This window comes from Lycium ferocissimum, chromosome 4, assembly GCF_029784015.1.
Source record: "Lycium ferocissimum isolate CSIRO_LF1 chromosome 4, AGI_CSIRO_Lferr_CH_V1, whole genome shotgun sequence".
NCBI classification, from domain to species: Eukaryota; Viridiplantae; Streptophyta; class Magnoliopsida; order Solanales; family Solanaceae; genus Lycium; species Lycium ferocissimum.
In genome coordinates this window covers 35,208,825-35,230,809 of record NC_081345.1, presented here as the reverse complement: position 1 = coordinate 35,230,809, position 21,985 = coordinate 35,208,825, and the positions used below count along the sequence as shown (strand labels likewise).

Genomic DNA, 21,985 nt, shown 5'->3' with positions numbered 1-21,985 from the left:
ACAACCAATGTATTGTTATCTACCAAATAATGATTCTTTTTCACTATAATCTCTGCCTAACTACTGACCATAATCCAAATCCTAATCCAACGTCCCCTCATATAGCATCTTTTTGAACAATGCCAGTGTATGATGACTGTATATCTCAAGTATCAACTACGTATGATGACTGTATCTCACTCGCACGTGCCACCTCTATATAACAGCCACGCTTATTCCGCCGCTATGATACTGTGTGTGTGCAAGTGAGTGAGTGCTCTCTTAGATCTGATGGTCCATCAGTATTAACCCCTTTTCCTTTTCCTTTTCCTTTTCTCCAGAAAAAAAAGAAAAGAAAACACCCATACAAACCAAAAAAGAAAAGAGAAAAAGCCCCCTCCTCTTCCCACCTTATTATTATCAGCTACATATCTATCTAGTACTTGCCCAGTTGTGTAACCAGCAAAAAGATTAACAATGGGAGAGGTTTGTTTGCTTTCTGCACACCCCTTGAGTCGCGGCTCTTTTCCAGACCATCCTAACGCGGAATGCTTTGTATATCGAGCAACTTAATGTTTGAGATTTTTGGTTTTGTGCTGATTCTTTTTTTTTTTTTTTTTTTTTTTTTTTTTGTAGGAAGAGAAAAAGGCAGAGGAGAAGAAACAAGAGGAAGTGAAGAAAGAGGAGCCACCAAAAGATGAAAAGCCAAGCGGTGGCGAAGAAAAGAAAGAGGAAAAAAAGGCAGATGTAGAATCCAAAGAGGCAAAAGCAGAACCACCACCACCACCCCAAGAAATTGTTTTGAGAGTTTTCATGCATTGTGAAGGTTGTGCTCGTAAAGTCCGCAAATCCCTCAAAGGATTCCCAGGTACTAATAACGATTCTTTTTATTAAAACAAAAAATTGTTTTTACGTTCTGTGTGGGGTTTTTAGTTTGGAAGATTGACATAGAATTAAATGTATGTCGAAAACAATCTCTCTATCTCTACGAAGTATTCATAGGGGTATGTGTACTCTACCGTCCGTCCCTAGACTCGACTTGTGGGGTTACAGTGGATATGTTAGTGTTTTTGTTGTTGTTGTTGTTGACATAGAAATAAATTGAGAGATTTTGAATGATTTTTGTAGGAGTTGAAGATGTGTTGACGGATTGCAAGACACATAAGGTAGTAGTGAAAGGGGAAAAAGCAGATCCATTGAAGGTGTTAGAGAGATTACAAAAAAAGAGTCATCGCCAAGTAGAGCTTCTCTCTCCAGTCCCTAAGCCACCGCCCGCAGAAGAGCCCAAGAAACCAGAGGAAAAAGAAGCCGTTAAACCTGAAGAGAAAAAAGAGGAGGTAGGTTTACTGCTTTTAATTAATAATTAATAGTAGAGTCTATATATTTTTTGTACTTATTCATTTCTTTGTTTTATAGCCTGTTTAGCCAAGCTTATTTTTTCCTCAAAAAATACATATTTTTTCAATAAGTGCTTATTTGAAAAAAAGTGAGGTGTTTCGATACGTTTTTGAGAAAAATAAGTTACTTTTTGAAATATCGGAAACAGTTTTTCAGAAGCTAAAAAAACTGATTTTGCCCGAAAGCACTTTTTTTAAAAGTACTTTTGAAAAAAATACAAATAGAAACGCTTTTTAAAAACTTGGTCAAACACTAATTGTTGTTTAAAAGTGTTTTTTTAATTAATTGGCCAAACACAAATTATTTTTTGCTAAAAGTGCTTTTTTGAAAAGTACTTTTAAAAATAATAAACTGATTTTAGAAGCTTAGCTAAACAGGCTATTAGTCTTTTTTGTCGTTTTTAAGGTAAAAGTCATATATGCAAATGGGTTTGTATGTTTGTTTTTGCAGCCCCAGGTGATCACAGTGGTTCTGAAAGTTCACATGCATTGTGAGGCTTGTGCTCACGAAATCAAGAGGCGTATACAAAGAATGAAAGGCAAGATTATTAATTTTGCTATTATTTTCTTCACTCTTTTTCTTTTGTTTAATTAATTTGGGAGTAGTAGGAGTACTATTTTGATTCATTATGCTGATTTTCTGATTATGCTTTTGTTACACTTTTCAGCTGTATTTGTTAATTAAAGGACGTTTCTTTTCTCCTTTTCGGATCTCTACAATAACATTGGATACTTAAGGATCTCTATATTCTATATATATGTACCTTTCTCAATCAGTACATTCTTTTATTAGTTAGTAGGAATAGAATATTCAATTCTTAAAGATTCTCTTAAAATTCTTCAGTTTTGAGTTTAATTCAAGCACATGTCCTCCACTACTAATGAATCTTTGGAATCATTAGTAATAGTATTGACTGTTGGGTATCATCAAAAGTTGCATATATGACTTAGGAAATTGATACCATACATAATTAATTAATTTTCACGGACATTAAATTAGGCGTGGAGAATGCAGAACCAGACTTGAAAAACTCACAAGTGACAGTGAAAGGTGTGTTTGAGGCAACAAAACTGGTGGATTATGTAAGCAAAAGGACCGGAAAACGGGCAGTAATCGTTAAAGTAGAACCCGAAAAGAAACCCGAGGAGGAGACGAAGCCCAAAGAAGAGAAAAAACCCGACGAAAAAGAAGCGAAGAAAGTTGAAGAAAACAAAGAGGAGAAGAAGGAAGAACCAGCAGGGGCACCAGCTAAAGAAGAAGCAGCAGCAACACAAGCTAAAGAAGAAACTGTTCAAAACGACGACACAAAACTAGAATTGAATAAAAATGAGTTTTACTATTATCACCATCCTCAGAATCATCAACTGGATAATCCTCAAAGGTTTGCACATGAAATGTATGCATACCCGCCACCTCCACAGATTTTCAGTGATGAAAATCCTAATGCATGTTCTGTGATGTAAATTTGGAGTTACGTGAAGGGTAGAAACGGAAATGTTAGCTCTTGTTGTGGTGCTCTTCATGTGAAAGGTCTTGGGACTCGCTAAGTTACAACTGATCTACCAGACAAATACTGTGGAATTTTGTGAGCCCTTTGTACTTTTTTTTTTTGTTTTCTTTATTATGATCTTGTTGTTATATACTCCCTATATGTATTATACAATAAATAGTACTGATATGAAAATTTAAATTTGGTACTTGGGGACTTGGAAGTTGTTTCTTCTGTGTTACTGCACACTGTTTGCCCTCCACTGCATCACTACTTTTTCATTACCGACCTGCATAATTAGTTTTATAATGAGTAAACTTTAGTATAATATATACTATTTGAAATAAATTACCATAAAAATACAGTATAATTAAAAAGTGAAAAATGTATGGCTGGATTAGGTGCTTGTTAAACGGTCACATCTTTGGTGGTTGTATATTGTAATGCGTGGATGACATTCTTTCAATCCTTTTATTGCCAACGGAAAACTAACAGTTAGGTAGGATAATTGGAGTGTTGGTTAAGTTTGGAATGTGCTTATATTCACGAGGAAGCTTTTTCTTTTGTAATGACAAATATGTGATATTTCTCTTTAATTCGGAGTTTACACAATGTCTTAGAAAATCATTTGTCAGAAACTATTTTTTGTGGAAACAAACCAAAATATATCCAAACAAAGCTCTATTGACAAGTAAAATTCGCTAATTGATTACATTACTAGTCAGACAAATTATGTCTTGCTTTTCAAGTAACTGATTCCATTTATTATGTGTTGTTGCTTGCATTTACTCTATAACGACTTGATGGTGTAATTCTTTCTAATATCATCAGTATATAAAAGTTAAATTGTAGATAAAATAATCAATAACCTCTTAAATTTTATCAGTAAATTTTATTTAGACATCCGAACTTTGATATATTTCAATTGAGCACTTGAACACATGATAAATTGTTCATATTAGACACTTATGGCTCAAATTTTAGAAAAACTTTTGCACGTGTTCTCAAGCACCTATTACATAGATAAATTAATCACATAATTTGCACCTCCTTTAATCATACACATCAGCCTCAATTGGAAAATGTCTGAGGTTTTACAGCCATTTAAAGCTAATGTATATAATTAAAAGAGGCAACATATTTGAAGTGGTTAACCTTATAATAGTGCTAGAGACACAACCACATAAAAATTTTCAAAGTATGAGCCTAAAATGTCTCATAAGAACATTTATCGTGTGTTAAGTGTTCAATCGGAAAGATGCTAAAATTCGAATGCCTAAATAAATTTTACGATTAATTTTAAGGTGATATTGATATATTTCGCCTAAACTATAACTAGAAGTAACACCAAGTTAGCCAAGAAACTCTATATGTTGTGTACAAGTATTTTGTAGAGCGATCATATCCAACTTTCTGACCATATCTTTGGAAAGGACATCTCAAGTTCCAAAAGTAACTACTGTAGAGCCGTTTTACTTTGGGCTTAAAAAATGTGCATTTATGTTTATTTAATAAAAAAAGAAATTATAAATCAAAAAAAATAACTTCGCTACCCTAACTTATTTTTTTTTACTTATTCTAAGACTTTTTAACTTATGTTTCTGCCAAACACCTAAAAAATCAAAAAAATGTGCCGTATGTTCGATTTGACCACTTATGTTCAATCCAAACGGGCTCATAGCCAACTTTACATTAATAGGGAATGATGGAAGTGCGATTGCATAGTTTGTCCTATATTGCAATTGGCAATATAATGCACTGTTCTACGGAGTGGCTACCTTTAGTCCGTTACGCAAAAATGTGACAACTGACATAAATCCACCCATCTCTAGTACAGATAATGTTTCCCCCTCCTTTAGAGATCCATTCATGACCACTCTTCTTTCATCAAAAGAAATTTTTTTGAGGCAAGATGGTCCACTAAATAGTGATGAAAAATATTGAAAAGACACTTTAATGGAGGAAATAACCCAAAATTAGATCAACCATTAATGAAAGGTCTCGGCTTCGAACTTTGAAAATGGACAAACTTTTGTTAGAAAACATTTTTCTCCTCATGATGAGCCTTACGTGACATAAATATGAATTAGTCGGATCAGTAGGTTTTGAATACCAAACGATTATAAAAAAGAAACCCAAAAACTAGTTCTTCTGTCTGGTCATAGATAATGAAGTATTTCTCTATTGGTAAGATACTGATTTAGTCGTCAATTTTTGTAAACGGTGAAATGGCCGATGAAATATTGAAATATTTGCTTGAGAAGTATTCTCTAGCGATATAAGGATTTTAACTCAGAAATTTTCGATTCTTTTTCCTAAGTGAATTTCGCATTGAAAAATAAATGAATCCAAGTAATCTTTTCTACTTTCAATTTCAACACCCTTTGTTTTGACTTCAACCAATATGGTCCAAAGGTCTAGCCTTTCTAGGTGATGCAGTGTTTAAGAAAACGAGTAATAAACGACAGCTCAATCACATATTCATGACTTGATTTTTGCGAAAATAGCTGATTAAATTTCAAGCACATAGGAAAAGAGCATGATTAAGCACCACCAAATAAATTTATGCCTTAATAATCTCATGGAATTACTTATTAGTTTCTCATTATTTTATAAATTGAGGGAGATTAACAAATGGAGTATTGCATATGGATAAGGATTTACACTCTTTAACTTTTAAGTGCGTCATTTGATCACCAAATGCAAAAGAAAAAGGAACGAAAATATGGTAGATGCCAAAGGGAATCCACTCCTTTGTGAAATCATCATCCTATAGCTTTTGATGGCAGAGCAGCGTAGCAGTTAAAGAATAACAACAATGTACTCAAAGGAATCTTACAAAATGCGTATTCTGAGTAGAAGTCTGTGAGACGCACCCTACCTTAGGTAGGAGGTTGTTTCCGGAAGCTTTCCCAAGAAAAGGCATAGGAAAGGTCAGATACGGGCAAACAAATCAAAGCAATTATGAAAATGAAAACAATGAAAGTAAATAAGCCATTATGAACCAACAGATACTCGCAGAAATAAAGAAACTATAGAGCAATATAACTACTCGTAAGAAAGAATAAACGCGACTACCTACTAGCCTTCTACCCTAATATGAGTCATCCATACCCTCCTATCTAAGGTCATGTCCTCGGTAAGGTGAAATGCGCCATGTCCCGTTTCAAATCACCTCTCCCCAATACTTCTTCGCCTACCCTACCTTCTTCTTCGAAACCGTCGCTAGCCCCCTCGCACCTCCGACCGGGGTACGTGCATCTTTCCGCATCACATGCCCAAACTATCTCAGCGTCGTCTTCCACCGAGGCTACTCCAACCTTGTCTCCGATGACTTCATTCCTAATCCTATTGCTCCTAGTGTGCCCACACATCCATCGCAAAGATTATCATTTCCGCCACTTTCATCTTCCGAATACGAGATTTCTTGATCGCCAACACTCCGCCTCATACAACATAGTTGGTCTAACCACCACTTTGTAGAACTTGCCTTTAAGTTTTGGTGGCACCTTCTTGTCACACAACACTCTGGAGGCAAGCCTCCATTTCATCCACCCTGCACCAATACGGTGTGTGATGTCATCATCAATCTCCCCATTTTCTTGTATAATAGACCCAAGATACTTGAAACTATCTTTCTTCTATATGACCTGGGTACCAAGCTTCACTTCCACGTCAGCCTCATGCACTATATCACTGAACTTGCACTCTAAGTACTCTGTCTCGGTCCTACTCAACTTGAACCCTTTAGACTCCAAAGTTTGTCTCCAAACCTCCAGCTTAGCATTAACTTCGCTGCGAGACTCGTCAATCGGGACTATATCATCCGCAAATAACATACACCATGGCACCTCACTTTGAATTTTCCGCGTCAATCCATCCATCACCAAGGAAAATAAAAATGGGCTAAAAGCTGATCCCTGGCGCAACCCCATTACCACTGGAAAGTGCTCTAAGTCTCCTCCCATAGTCCTTACCCCCGGTCTTCGGCCCCATCATACATGTCTCGATCGCCCCTAATGTACGCCACAGTACACCTCTAGCCTCCAAGCATCTCCACAACCCTCTCTCGCACTTTGTCGTATGCCTTTTTCAGTCGATGAATACTATGTGCAAGTCCTCTTCCTCTCCCTATACTTGCTCCACCCGCTCTCCGTACAAGATAAATAGCTTCTGTAGTTGAGCGCCCGCATGAATCCGAACTGGTTCTCTGAGATAGACACGCCTCTCCTCACCCTCATCTCCACCACCCTTTCCCACACTTTCATAGTGTGGCTTAGCGCCGATCCCTCTCCGTAGTTGTTGCAACTTTGAATGTCGCCTTGTTCTTGTACAATGGAATCATTGTCCGCATCGCCATTCTTCGGCATCTTAGCCGTCTTAAAGATGACATTAAATAACCAAGTCAACCACTCCAAACTCGCTCGCTCGCAACTCTTTCCAAAACTCCCGAATCTCAATCAGTCTCTTCTTCCCTACTCATTCTACGAACAACACCCTTAACTTCTCAACCTTTATACTCCTACAATATCCAAAATCACGACACCTCTCGAGTACTTCAAATCTCCCAACACAATATCTCTTGTCCCTTCGTCGTTCAAGAGTTTGTGGAAGTATGACTGCCATCTCCGTCTAATGAGAGCGTCCTCCACCAGTACCCTGCCATCCTCGTCCTTGATGCACTTCACCTGATGGCTATGCAGATTACTATGAACTTGTGGTGATCGTCTCAAAGTACACTATGGGCTATGGCTATACGGATTGTCAAGTTCGTGATTTATTTCGATCAAATGGTTTAAGTTCTTAGTTTTGCTCTTCTGTTTGGTATTATTTGTAAATTATTTCTTGGTCTTTGAATACCGTATTAAATTATACTCCTTTTTTGGACTTCATTTTTTTTTTTTTAAAAGTGAGGAGAAGGGTCTCTTTTCTACTACAGAAAAAAAAAAAAAAAAAAAAAAAAGGAGCAAAATTTATTTGACTCAACCTTACAATACGTGTAATATCAATAAAATGCATTACTTTATTTCAGGGCGTATAAGAAAGCTTAGAGGACGACTTAGGATTTCATATAGTTCTAAACCACATTGCTCATGAAATTAATTAGGGGTTATGACAGAGCAAGTATTTATTTAGAAAGGAAATATTTCATAAGCCAATATGTAAGAGAATACTGCAGACTTTACTGCATATTTTGATAGATGTGGGGTTGGATATTTTCTGGTTGATATAGTTTCTTATCATGATTATTAGTGGAATCCTTGATGGACTCGAAATGCATAATTGTCCTTTGTCTCTCTTGTGATCTACAGTTGCACTCGATATGATGAAGTTTGTGAAGGCATTTGAGAAAAGTTATTTAGAGTCACATTGAAGAAAAAGGTTGGTTCTTAATCTCCATCTGCCTAGACCCTACTTTATCAATTTAGAGATAACATTTTTGCCTCACTTATTTGCTCTTTCTTCCTTTTCTTTGTTTTGCTTTAGAGATAGCATTGTTGCCTCACTTAAGTAGGTTCCTTTAGCTAATTAGTGGAGAGTACTTTCTAATAAAAGCCTCTACTTAGGTACGGAGAAAAACAATAATTAAAAAGAAATTGTGTGTTGATGATAGCATGTAATCTTTTAAATTTGTTCATATCTGGGGAAAGTCGAGCTACATAACAGTGGATGCGATATGCCTGCTATCTTCAATTCGAATTATATAATATGTTACACGTAAAAATATGAATGAAAACATTTCCTCTGCCTTTGAGCCTGAGAGCCTGGTGCAATAATCCTCTTTCCGGTCTTATTTACTCTCGTGCGATTAACTTTCGAGGCATAGTAATAACTAAAAAAAGAGACTTTTTGATGTTGCTCAAATTCAAATAGGGGTCTAATTAATGCCCAAAAAAAAAAAGGAAGGATATACTATCTCGGAATGGAACGAAGGGTCAAACTCAAGTTGACTTTTCAAGATCAACGAATCGACTTTTTTTTTTAAGCTGAGTAAAATTTCATAAGAGAAATAAAGTTCACGGAAGGTTCTTCAATAATCCTGATTTACGAAGTTCTACTATTGCATAGCCTAGTTATCATTCTCCCATTACTCAAATCGTCCAAAGGACAAGGCCCCCGCCATAAAAAGTAGACACAAAGTGATTTTAAGGAATTGTTTTCTAAAAGGGCAGTCTGAGAGAAATTTAATTTGCCTGTCAACATCTTTATAAAAAAAAAAAATCTTCCAAATAATAACCGATTATTGGATTTAACACGAAATCATTTTCATGAGGGTGACTTTCCGCCTTATCTTAGTCTTCTCCTTCACAATTATGAATGTACTAAAGGTCAAATTTAATTTTGAAGAATTTCGAGAGTACTAGTCACAATTTATTTAAAGTAGGAGTATTAGGATTCAATAAAGAGTACAAAGCCAAATTCTTATTTTAAGAGATGATGTGCTTTGAGAGGAGAGTTTCAGCTGGAGCTTTTTGCTAGGCCAGTTTCTTGTTAATCTAGGTAAGTTTAAGATTAACATTGTGAACCGTGGCTGACAATTTGGCTGAAATATTTGCGATCTCGATGCCTCGACTTTGTCGTGGCCTCTTGTGTCTGAGTTGTATTTATTGCCTTATTGGCATCCAATGAACTACATCAAGTGGTCAATTGATTTCTAATATACGAAAACAATAATCCTTGCACTATAAAATTCTGTATCAATGATGTAAATTTTGCATATATTGGTAATAAAATGACTGATGTTCATAATAAACTTTACCTAACTAATATGTTTGGTTTCCATATATTACACAATAATAGAAGCATAATTGATTAAAAAAATATATATAAAATTCTTATAAACGTTCTGATCAGCCTCCTCCAGAAGCAAATGACTGTGAATTTCATTTATCCGTTTCTGCTACATTGCAATCTCATAGCTAGCATTAGATGTCCATGAGCAATCACTGTGCATATTGGTATTTTCAGATTAGTTCGGGACTCTCAACAACAAAGTCGTTGTAGTATAGTGGTAAGTATTCCCGCCTGTCACGCGGGTGACCCGGGTTCGATCCCCGGCAACGGCGTTGTTTTTTGATTTTGGGTGACAAGAAGATCATTTTGGGCTTCGATGGAATGATTCGAAACCCACAAGCCCAAATTTCTTCCATTGTGGGTTATAGGCTAGTTTGGATGATGGAATGATTCGAAACCCACAAGCCCAAATTTCTTCCATTGTGGGCTATAGCAGGAAATCGAACAAATTAGCACCCCAAATCCGATTGATTTTGGCCCTAATTTCAAATTACTTAGGGCTTTTTCCTTCGTCAGCGCGCTCTCCCCTAATTACCCATTTGTTCCGCAACGATCAAGTTGTAAGTTCTGTGCAGTTATGAATATTTCTTTCCTTCTTGCATCTTATTTGCTCATCATGTAATATTTGTTCCTTAGTTGTGATAGTCTACTAATCCATGGAGGTCTTTCATTTTGCTGATAAAAAAATTAAAGGATGATAAATGGAGGTTGATTATTTTCAACCGCACGTCCTGACCATCTCAAGTCGTATTTGAATTAGATTGGTTTTAGAATATCCTATTGATCAGTGGCGAAGCCAGGAATTTTACTAAAAGGGTGTCAAAATATAAAAAAGTAGACACGTAAAAAATAAGGGGAATCGACGTATGGTATTTATAGATAAAACTAAAATTTTGACCTAGCTAAACAGTGTAAAATTCTGGCTAAGCGTAAGGTGGCTCCGCCACTGTTATCATCGATATCAGTCTATGACATCAACCTTTCTCTTAAGGTTATTTTGCTTAAAAAACTTTCTCTTTGATTTCCTTATATAATATGCAGCTATTCGTATTGGTTTCTGTGTTTCATACAAGTTGACATTCGTTTTATTATCTCCAAGAGTATGGTTTAATGGTTGAGGAATAGTAGTAGCAAGTGTGATCCCATTTGCTCTAACATTGTTGAGTAGATTTACCCTGCATTGTGCTTGTGGACTATTACAGACGCACAAGCCGGTTGAAGCACCACAACAAACAACATACACGGTGTAGTCCCACAAGTGGGGTTTGGGAAGGGTAGAGTGTACGCAGACCTTACCCCTGCCTTGGTAGGTAGAGAAATTGTTTCCGATAGGCCCTCGGATCAGAGATGGTTGAAGCACCACCATCATTTTAAAAAATCAAGATGCATGTCATTTGCTTCTGGTGTAATAAGCTTTGAAGTTTTTATGGTGTACTAATGTAACTAATCTGCCTTTGAGGTCTTCTATGCCTATTTTCTTGAGGAAAAGTATAGGAATGAAGATGGAACAATAATGTAGTGTATTTTGACCTCAAATGTACTGTCTTTCATTTTGTTTCGTTTCCATTCTTTCAAATCTTCAGTAAGAGAAATAATGCCATAAAATATGGAGTGTTCTTCATTTTTATGAATTTGCACCACGAATGATGAAAATTATAAAATTCATGTAAATATACCAAAATCTTTTACTTATTGCAACTGCATAATTCGAGTTCTGACCATCTGAAATATAATAATATTTGAAATAGATTCATTTCAAATATCCCTTAAATCCATATCAGTTAATCACATCAACCGGTGAACTAAGATTAGAGAACTTGATAATTGATTGTTTTTTTAGTACTAATTTCTGTGTCTTATTGCTATTATTAGAGAATAAATTTTATACTTGCATCCTTCTCCCTGTCAAATTAATCTGCTAAAATCCCAGATTCTTCGACTGTGCGTTCCAAAGGTTTTAGAACTCAAGATCTTATCCTCCTTTAAAGTTGATGTAGGAAAAGAGAAGACAAGCTGATCCAGTTCATTATACTGGTAAATTTTTCAGTTTCAGAAAATTAGTATTCCTTTCTTAGTCTGTTCACTTTAATGAGTTCTGTTGTACAAGGTGTGGATCGAAACATAATTTCTGTAGCTATCACCTTTCCACATTCATGATTGTCGGTTTACAGTTTCTCAAATGGATCCAGAAGCTGCACGCAATGCACGGGATTCACTGGATCTGGTATTTCATATGTCAAACATTCTTGACACTGGACTTGATCGTCACACTTTATCCGTTCTGATTGCATTCTCTGAAATGGGTTTCAACCCTGAGGCCTTAGCTGCTGTAGTTAAGGAGCTTCGCAGAGAAACACTGGCTTCTTCTTCTGTCCAATCAATCCCTCCATCAGCACCTTAGGCAGATTAGTTTTATATCCCGTTTGGTTGCTGAAATTTGATGGAACAATCTTAGTAGGAGCTCTTTCTTAACCCTTATTTTTTCCCCTGTTGATTGATGTGTAAGTGGTTTGTTTTCTTTTCCTACTTTGGCATTAAAAACAAGGTGTTTCTTGAGTTTTGAGGCTTACTTGGAGTGAGCCTTCTGGTTATCCTTTATTACGCAAGCTCTCTCTGTCTCTTTGAAATGTCAACTGGCTGATATCTGTATTTTTAGTCACTTTTTGTAAAGATTAATCTTATTGCTTATACTAGATAAATATAGAAAAGTTCAATCAAAAAATTGGCTATTTTTTTCATTTTCTACTCTGTTGGGTGTTCTGGGATCCCATATTTTGGGATTTGTTAGATTTAAAATGTCTTTGCTATATTAACATATCAAGATAATACGAACTCAGAATTTTCTGTATGACATCATATCCTGTATCTGATCTAACAATCGGGGAGTACTCCAAAGAAAATTGGCTTTTCATCCATTTTTTGTGAGGTTATTTCTGTTTTTCATTAATGGAATCAACAAATTTCTTCTCTCAGAACACTGATTTGTTTCTGTTACTGAACTCTATTATCATTGTCAGATAAGAGCTCTATCTGAACATGGTTGGGACATAGGAACATACAACTAGATGGTAATTTTGAGGACAGGAAATGTTATATTAAAATGGTGCAACTTTAATTTAAATAGTTACTGATGTCAAAGACAGAAACAAGTGGGAAAAATAAGATGACAGAAACAAGTCCTACAAGTTAGTTGAGTCCTAGTTCAAATATTATCTTTTCTTTAAATTAACAGGTTGTTTGAATTCCTGAGGCACAATTATTTTGCACATTGTAATACCTAGTAGGCGTTTGGACATGCCGTTTGAAATCATGGTTTGAAACCATGAGATGAAATCAACTTTTGGACATGCATTTCATCCCATGGTTTCGAACTATGGTTTCAAAAAAATTAAATATAAAACTTAATCCATAAGTTTATATTTTATAAAAAAAGACTCATAAGTTAGTAAATATTTTTAACAATTACTCCTATCAACTAGTGACCAACCTCATTAACTTTCACTAACCTTTATTTATGTCTACCATGTGGGAGAATTATATTAAAGAGTAGTTACATTACTATTCATGTTAAATTTTCGTTTTTATTGAACTAAAGTTTGATCAATTGATGTTGTATTTTTTAAAAAGGCCTTCTAGTAGCGTATTAATTTTGTTATGAACTATGACTTGCTCATTTGGTAAGATTATATAAGAATTGAGAATGTTTTGATAGTTTTTACAACTTGTAGGTTTTTATATCTATAAGAAAAAATACAACTTAAGATATTTAAATTATACGTCCAAACATGATTTCAAACCATGTCCAAATGACTCCCTAGAGTCTCTCTGAAATAAAGCTTATACATTTCAAGTAAAGTCCAAAGTAGTACGATGATATTGTCGTCCTATCCTTTGTGAACCATGTAGAATTTTATAGCCTCTGTTAAGCTTAGATATTTGAAATTGTTCTTAACCTTAGGACCCGTTTGGACATGATTTGAAATCATACTGATTTGAAGTTAAAATTTTATTTGGACATGCAATTTGAATATTTTATGTTGTATTTTTTTTTTTTTCCATAAACATGAAAACTCCCACAACTTGAAAACTATCAAAACTTCCCCAAATCTTATACAATCTTATCAGATGAAACAAACAATAATTCATATACAAGGTATCAGAATATCATAAGGCGCCGCATTAATAAATCGCATATCTCCTTGTTCCTTTTATAAATAAATGCTTGCAATTACATGCTATTACAAACTTTCAAGTATACATAATTTAACAAAGATTAATTAGTCTAAAAAATCAACAATAGCACTAACTAGTTTTTTTTTTTTTTATGCAAACTAGCCATATCAATATCTATGCTCGGGCTTGAGGGGGAATGTTAGAAAATGAACATAGATACCTTTAGGAAAGGTGTAGTGTAGATAGCTTAGCAAATATATAGGGATACAAGATGATATCTTTAGTTTCTTTCCTTAATTAGAGCCTCATTGTATTCGTATATAAACTTGCTACATAATGGAATAATACACAAATTCTCCATATCTTGTCTCGATTACACACATAATGGGTAACGTAGGAGAATGTCTCTGTTTACCATAAAGATTCACATGAATCTCCATAAAACATGTGTAGCTACATGAAGCACAGTATAGCCACAGATCCATGCTAATCAAACATATTTGTAGAAAATAAGCAGCCTGGATCGCATAACAGATGACCATAACGATGAGGGTATGAAGGAATAAATAAATCTCCACCAGTAAAAGATGAAATAAAGTGGCACATAAAGGATGCTGAAGTGCCCTGTTTTATCTTTCGGAGAAGCAGGTAAGCTAATTTGCCCCTTCATTCTTTTTCTCCTGTTGACAATAAATCAAGGGCTCATCATAATCCATTAGCAATTTGGGATCAGTTTCTTTCAATCACTCCGTTCTAGCTGAGATACTCACTAAGGAAGAGCAGATGAAATCCTTGACAAGTCACGACTTAGCTATGCACTTTGAAGCACATCAGGTTGGGGAATAACTTCAGCAGTTGATCACGGCTGCGATTCTACAAAGTAATGTATCAACAGTAAGAACAATCATGGGGAAATATGAGAAAACATGCAAGGGCATATGGCAAGACCGCAAGAGCGGGGACTTCCAGTTGATCAAGTAATAAACTTAAAAAACTTACAAGCACTAGTCAGAGAGAGGCTTAACTTTTAATTGCTAATAGCACGATCCAGTTGTTTTCCAACTTTATCACATTTGACATGAGCCAATGTTCTAGGACATAAAGGTGATAGCGTGGCTGGAGATTCTAAAGATATTCTGTACCTTTATATTGGTGCACCCATTTACATCAAGGGTTGTTAGTGTATTGGAGCAGAAGCTAGAAAGCACCTCCAAGCACTTGTCAGAGACCCCAAGTATCCCAAATAAACTGCAGTAGCAGCATAAAAGAAATTAAATAAATATAGCAGAGTCAATTCACGAGTTTAGTCAGAACAAAAATAGGCCAAGTTCATTAATCAAGTTGCAAAATAAATCTGCAGTAAACAGAAATCGGCTGTACTTAATGTTTTATAATTGCTTAAGCCGGAGATCGAGACAAACCTTGGAATATCTAAAAACAGGATATCTCTATCCCAATATGTTCACAAGATTGGATATTTGTCAATTTTGTGGAGGTGCTGAATTAATTTAGCATAGGCCATTTCGGTATTCCTATTCTAGTGATAATTCTAGGTCCACATTCACCTTAGAAATGTAAGAGACCTGCAGCCTTGAGCTATTGCTATGACCCCAACATCAGTGACTCGTACACACCTGTCAATGTCAATAGATCCAATAACATACTGTTGTATATCCTTTTGCTCCCGATGAAATTGGAAACATACTTATGTTACATACCATGTCAAATTGAGAGACACCAGGTTATTGCACATGGCTATACAAGAAAGCCCATCATCTGTTAGATTCTGAAGGACAACTTGGGTTAATAGCAAGGTCACTTAAACAATTTCAACATTGCGCCAACCAATAAGCATAACCTATGAAAAGCAGTTCAAGAAAATGCTGGAGAATATACCTGACCACCACAGAGATCCAGGAATTTAAGATGAGGCAAAAGAGATATCTTCTTATAAGCTTCATCCGTTAAGCTGCAAGAAAGAAAGGAAGCAGCTTGTCTGAGTAGAAATTCAAACATATGCAAATTTGCAGTATATCTTTGAGTGGTAGAAAAGGTGCATTCACACATGACATGCAATAAACTGAAAAATCCTTTTTGACAAGTAATATTGAAATGAAACAAGTGGTTACGTGGAAAGGGCATAAAGGTTCAAACTCTGAAGAGAAGAGCAGTTCAAACATATCCGCTGCAAACCAGAATCCGTCACCTTGATGCACCTAATCACATCCAACAAAATCAGTATAATCAAGAACACATAATCGTATGTTCCGCCACAAAAGGGTTATAAAGACCAAACAACTAGCAATACTCTCAAGATACTCAATTATAAGTAGGCGTTTGGCCACGAAAACCAAATATTTTACACCATTTTTTTGGAATTTTGAAGTTGGAGGTGAAGATGAAGTTGTGTTTGCTCATATTTTTTGCAAGTAATATTTGGTTGTTAGAATGTACTGAAAGTGAAAACAGTGTTTTAGGTTTCTCCAAAATAAAAATACAACTTCAAGTTGTATTTGAAATTTTCATGGCCAAACGTAGATTTTCAAATAAAGTGAAAAAATTCCGGAAAAAAGTGAAAAATTTTCATGGAAAACAGGTCCTAAGTATCCTTCTTAGAGAAGGGGAGGCTTATATTAGGTCATCACCCCTACAACAGACCTAAAGGCAAGAAATGGCACCCTTGTGTCCCAGAGATGCTAGGCTTTAACCAGAACATCTAAAAACAACTCTTCCTTTAACTTTTTTTTTTTTCTTTTTCTTTTCTTTCTCTCAAAATAATCTCGTGCAGACTGAGAGGAAAATCTCCAACCTAGTGATGTTCAACGATTCCAATTCTTGATAATTGTCAGCAACCAGATGCAAACTTTTATCTGTAATATTCTGCATAACATATCAATATAATGAGAAAGATCTTCAGCACAAAGAATATGGATCAAATGAAAGTCAGAGGATTTGCATAATGAGAAACAAGTGCAGCTTGTTTACATATTGCAAAAAGAATGAATGTAGGAGGTGGAAGTCACAGAATGAAAAGAATTGGATTGTTATACTTATCAGTTGGGAGATAGGGAAGAAGAAGTAGTAAATGGTGGAAGCCTCCATTTCCCTTGCCGGCAATTTCCAGGTTCTTGGCCATTGGAGAACCCGACAAGTTTATTGGCTGGAAAACCTATTGCCGGCACACATTGGCTCCTCTGTTCACAGTCCTTCCCCTCTTTCCTCTTTTTCGAACTATTGGGAGCTTAGGAACTTTTCAGAAGAAATGGTTCTAAAATAAAAATGGGGAGGGGTTCTGATGTTGGGAGATAGGGAAAATTTCATTATTGTAGTTCTTTTACATGCTTCATTGTTCATTTGAAACGTCAGTGACGATTGTTAGTCATGCACAGTATGCTGGATTGGGGTGTTTACAAGACAAAAAAGTGTCTAAATAGTCACTGGAAAGTTAAGGTATCTACTTGACAAATGATGCCAAGTTTAAGGGGCTATCTAGGTATTTGGTTAATTTTAAACCTATCAAGGATCAAGAATCTATTTCTGATTGAGCCGAGATTCTGTCTCTGTCCACGTTCTATTATCCACATTTACTTGGTATCTAACAGCACTCTGTTCCCACTCATTTTTCTCCTGACATCAAAATGAATCTTAAGCAATTGTAGACAAGAACAATAGTTTACGAAGGATGATGAAGTCGATTTATACAACAACTATGTCTCAAACCAGGCCTAGTTGGGATCAACCATATGATCATCGCTCCATGTCGCTCCATTTAGACCGGACTAAATAAAATATGAAAAGGTTAGGTTCTCTAACACTAGAAGTTCTCTATGTTTTCTCCAGCATACTAATATCGGACAAAACTAGAAGACTCCTAGCGAATATTGGATCTAAAGTGAGCGCACTATCATGACTAAACCTTAAGCCCAACTAATTAATATTACTTATATGGATCTGTTTTCCTTCCGTTGTATCCTATTTTTTGCTAAATCTGCATGAATTCAAAGAGACTGTAGGTCTTTTAAGCCAACTTCTTTCCATTTGATTTTAGGCCTATTAATCGGTGCATCTGGAGGTTGACATAAGACAAGCTCATAAAGTAATCATTGAATGATATGTATAGCACATTAAAGGTTCATGTACCTTGCATCCACTTAAGTTCAAATCTACCACAGATCTGCAGTTCTTCACTAGATGAGTAATGCCAACATCTGTTACCCTAAACATTTATCCAAAAATTGCAGGTGACAAAGTTAAAATTTATTTGGTCATGCATCAGCTATATAATAAATTGGGAAAGAGCATTAGATGAAGCTTGAGATACCTTACATTCCAATAAATGGAAAAGACCTTCAGTTTAGGACAAGTATTTGTCACTACTTCGATTCCCTTGTCAGAGATCCTTTGACAACCATTTAGATTTAAAATCTCCAAATCTAAAAGGGAATCCCCACACTGCAGATTTATGAAACCACGGGAATATCAAATTTCTGTGACAAAACAGGACCATGCTGGACACATTAAAAGTAATTTGTTACCCCATATTACAAGGATTACGCAAAAACTTTTCTTTATCTTCATTAGATGGTAAGATATGAATAGTTTCCTCATTTTTTGACACCCCTATACAGGTCACCCAAGTTGTTCAGACAACAAGGAAAAAATAACTTCTAACTTTTCTGAGGATTATAAAATGGCTCCAAGTATATGTTGATATTTAGTCAAAGAATAAGGTCAGAGATGCTAATCGAACGAGGCAGCCTCCACATTGGAACTTGAACTGACTGGAAATTTTTTTTTAAAAAAAAAAAAAAAAGATTCTGAAAACATGTTCATTCTGTGACTTTGCAAACTTCTGAATCCCACCTTGCTTTTAACAGTTTCCAGTTGCTTGTCTTCAATATCCTGCGCAAACTCAAGGTTGATATGCTTCACATTGCGATATCTCGGCTGCAAAATACAAATATAAGATAAATAACCTGCATCTCTAAGTTTAAGAAACTCATTTTTCTTTCATCACCAACTCAACAGAATAGCACAAAAGCCAATGAAGCATAACCTAGTGGATATCAGTTAAGATCTGTCAAGGTATGGTTTTATGTCCAAATCAAACAACAGTAATTTTCTTACTGCTGCTTGACAAAAAAAATTACAAAGAAGCCAATGAAACCTGGCCTAGTGGTGAGCATTTAAGATGAAGGTGCTGACACCAAGTGATCCGGTTCTTATCCTGTCAATACATGGGTTTATGTCCAACTTAAATATTGGTTATCTCTCTAGTAGTATTTTCAGTACAATGTACTACAAGAAAAAACGACTCAATAAAAAACAAAAATTAACAGCACCAAAGAGATGCAGGCTTACAGTTATACAATATGCAACATCTACTTAAACCAAAATGTGACTAGTCTTATTTTTCAACTTCTTTTCATTGGTCCCAAATTCCAATGTTTCCCTATTCACATTATGCTCCCAGAATCCCTAAAAGACTAACTAAAGCAGTTAACTTTTCCTTCTTACATTTTTTCGGGAACTAAAACTGGTTACTCAGAAAAATCAATCAGCATAACAAATAACCCAACAAAAAAATAGGAAACATACCAAAGAAAGAGCTGAAACAAGGCGATCACCAGCATTGCTCATCTCATGAAAATCAAGAACCTGTAAGAGGAAAAAAGAAAAACACCAAAACAATTGAAACACCAGATATATAAAAAAGGGAAATCATCTGTTTTATAAAAGAGATCAAATGGGATAATTCCAATAATGTAGAAATAACACTCTATGTCTATTTGGAGAAAATATTTACCCGAAATGTCCAAGTTGTACACTTTGAAATTTTTAAATTTTCTTTCAACACCTCTTATACATTATTATACACTCTTATACAAAGTTGATACATTGTCTACAGTAAGTGTATAATGTCGTATAGTGTACTGTTGCATAAAAAAGTTGGCTATGCGGATGTAAATTAAAAATATGGCTAGGTGGATGTAATATTTTTTTATGGTGGATTGTATATTATTGAAATAATCCGAATATAAAAGTGAACTAACCAGCCAGAGGGAGGGGTGAGAAAGGATAGCATGGTGAATCGAAGGGCTGACAAGTAAAAGAGTGATGAGGTCTCTTTGTGGTAGCCTACTGCTCACTATTTTCATCACTTTTGGCACTGTTTCTTTCGTCCAAATAGCCGCTTCTGCTGTTGCCTTTTCCTCCATTGCGATTTCCGACAATGCCCTTTCTACGCTCTTCTTTTGTTGTAGCTTCTTTATAATTTTATGCAATCATGCCATGTCTGATTTCTCAGCTACAACACAAAAAAAAAAAGAAAAAAAGAGTCCACTAGATGAATAATAATGAAATTACTAGACAGGTAGTGACAATCTAACATAGCTAATCATTTCAGTTAAAAGTGCTTCCAACTTAGTGTTAGAATCGTACAAAATTGGTGGATTTTGACAAATTAATTTGAACAGCAAGGATTCAATCAGAAAGCAAAAACACCGATACCCAGGTAAAAAGTGCAGAACAATTTTGTACGAAACTAATTAAGTAATGGTTTACCAATAGAGAGAAAATTCATGCCAGCCATTTCTCAATTAGATTAGACGGTTCTATTAGCCGAAAACAGAAGAGAAAAGGAAATTAAAATCTAATTTTGATGAACAAACACTAATTTAAATATATGTAAAGAAATTGAAAATAATTGCTCTAACTTACCTGCGCAAATTGGAGCTTGGAACGCAGGTGGAGATTCCAAGCGCAAGGAAAGTTTGGAGAGGGAGAAATGACACTATTTTGCCTAGGGTTTTTTGAATTTGCACTTTTTTTTCATTTTTATTTTTTATTAAAATATGATTTTTATGGTGATGACATTGTTATCATCCTAACATTGTTTTGCTTCATAAAAACAAGTAGGGTTGTTCACGGTTTTGGTTAAAATCAAAATCAAATCGAAAATTTAACCAAATCAAATAAAAAACCGATATTTGATTTGGTTTGATTTGATTTTGATTTTAAATTTTAAAAATCAATAATATTTGGTTTGGTTATGATTTATTAAAAAATAACAATAAATAATCGAACAAAATCGATAAATTATATACATAAATTTTATAATTATTTATATGTATAATATTAGTTTTTCATAATAATTATAAATATTTTATACCTTTTAATCATTAATTTGATTTTTAATCTACTTATTTCACATGATTGTTTAAGGCTCATGTTTTTAGGAGTATGTCCAAGTCCATGTCTTTTAAGTCTTTTAACTCTTTTAAGTATTAAGTGTAAATCTACTAATGTCAATGTTAGAGTCTAATTCTTTAATTTGATTTTACTCTTTTTTTTTCTTGTCTAAATTAAACTTCTAATATTTTTTGAAAAATCATTTTAGTCCTCCAACTTTACTTTAAATATCAAAAAAGAGCTACGTTGAACAATCGACATTTCATCCTCTATCTCAACCTACTTCTTTAATTATTATTTGATTTTAGGTTGTTTCACTTATTTTTTTTTTTTTTTAATAATATAAAAAAATACCTTTCTTTTTTTTCTCCATTCTTTCCGAAGAACCATTCAAACCCTGTAACCTTCGTATTTTGGGAGAATAATTATTTATTGGAGTTTGAAAGGTCCTCTGAAAATACGAAGAACTGCGTAGGTTATGGAGAAAAATTGAAGACCGCATAAAGTGTTAGAATTAATTAACTGAGGAAACTATGTAAAATTTATATATTATTAATTAGGGTACTAACTAATTAATTAAAAATATAAGCAAAATTCCCTTTTAACCCTTTGATGGTAATATAAAATTACCGATCAATGTACGGAAGTTTAGATAAGGGATGAAAATGTCGATTGTTCAATGTTGGGGGAGGTCTTTGATTTTTAAAGTAAAGTTGGAGGACTAAAAATTTTTAATATTTTATATGAAAATGATAGTAGATTTGAGGTTCCTATAGAAGATACTTCGCAACAGCATTCTTTGTAACATACCCTAATACTTCTTCCGTGGGTAATCCTCCTAAAAAACGTAAAAAGAACAACTCATTGTTGTCGAGACCCTAGCCTTGGGGATAATGATAGAAAAACATCTCAAGTTTGGGATCATTACACAAAGTTTTTTTAATAAAATGGGAGAATTGA

General features: G+C 34.8%; 3 protein-coding genes and 1 non-coding gene across 6 annotated transcripts; 3 read left to right on the top strand and 1 right to left on the bottom strand.

Annotated features, from left to right (window-relative positions):
• The first annotated feature begins 235 nt into the window (after positions 1–235).
• On the top strand, positions 236–3,074 carry LOC132052550 (heavy metal-associated isoprenylated plant protein 7-like). Its single transcript, XM_059444140.1, has 5 exons — positions 236–465; positions 616–847; positions 1,108–1,316; positions 1,828–1,915; positions 2,377–3,074. Exons 1-5 carry the CDS (start codon positions 457–459, stop codon positions 2,838–2,840), a joined length of 1,002 nt encoding a protein of 333 aa, XP_059300123.1. The 5' UTR covers positions 236–456; the 3' UTR covers positions 2,841–3,074.
• A 6,787-nt stretch (positions 3,075–9,861) lies between these two features.
• Positions 9,862–9,933, top strand: TRNAD-GUC (transfer RNA aspartic acid (anticodon GUC)). Its single transcript has one exon. It is a non-coding gene; the product is annotated as a tRNA-Asp (tRNA).
• A 133-nt stretch (positions 9,934–10,066) lies between these two features.
• LOC132052549 (mitotic-spindle organizing protein 1B-like) lies at positions 10,067–12,288 on the top strand. Its single transcript, XM_059444139.1, has 2 exons — positions 10,067–10,221; positions 11,833–12,288. The coding sequence occupies exon 2, from the start codon at positions 11,841–11,843 to the stop codon at positions 12,060–12,062; it is 222 nt and encodes a 73-aa protein (XP_059300122.1). The 5' UTR covers positions 10,067–10,221; positions 11,833–11,840; the 3' UTR covers positions 12,063–12,288.
• Positions 12,289–14,187: 1,899 nt separating this feature from the next.
• Positions 14,188–20,587, bottom strand: LOC132052548 (F-box protein At3g58530). Of its 3 annotated transcripts, XM_059444138.1 has the most exons (14): positions 20,399–20,534; positions 19,888–20,141; positions 19,433–19,492; positions 18,698–18,781; positions 18,156–18,286; positions 17,975–18,050; positions 16,644–16,714; positions 15,964–16,050; positions 15,731–15,803; positions 15,553–15,620; positions 15,400–15,468; positions 14,977–15,082; positions 14,605–14,707; positions 14,188–14,514 (listed from the first exon to the last, which is right to left on the bottom strand). In XM_059444138.1, exons 2-13 carry the CDS (start codon positions 20,050–20,052, stop codon positions 14,642–14,644), a joined length of 1,056 nt encoding a protein of 351 aa, XP_059300121.1. In that variant the 5' UTR covers positions 20,053–20,141; positions 20,399–20,534; the 3' UTR covers positions 14,188–14,514; positions 14,605–14,641. The 3 variants fall into 3 exon arrangements, with proteins under 3 accessions (XP_059300121.1, XP_059300120.1, XP_059300118.1); XM_059444137.1 differs by lacking the exon at positions 20,399–20,534 and adding an exon at positions 20,555–20,587 and having other exon boundaries at positions 14,188–14,707; XM_059444135.1 differs by having other exon boundaries at positions 14,188–14,707.
• Between the last annotated feature and the right edge of the window lie 1,398 nt (positions 20,588–21,985).

Coding starts and splice junctions, on each gene's coding strand:
- LOC132052549 (XM_059444139.1), top strand. CDS start 11,841: ATGGATCCAGAAGCTGCACGCAATGCACGGGATTCACTGGATCTGGTA.
- LOC132052548 (XM_059444137.1), bottom strand. CDS start 20,052: ATGGAGGAAAAGGCAACAGCAGAAGCGGCTATTTGGACGAAAGAAACA. Junction 15,083..15,399: donor AGGTCTCTTACATTTCTAAG/GTGAATGTGGAC, acceptor CTGCTACTGCAG/TTTATTTGGGATACTTGGGG. Junction 14,708..14,976: donor ATGGGTGCACCAATATAAAG/GTACAGAATATC, acceptor ATTACTTTGTAG/AATCGCAGCCGTGATCAACT.
- LOC132052550 (XM_059444140.1), top strand. Junction 1,317..1,827: donor CTGAAGAGAAAAAAGAGGAG/GTAGGTTTACTG, acceptor TTGTTTTTGCAG/CCCCAGGTGATCACAGTGGT. Junction 1,916..2,376: donor GCGTATACAAAGAATGAAAG/GCAAGATTATTA, acceptor ACATTAAATTAG/GCGTGGAGAATGCAGAACCA.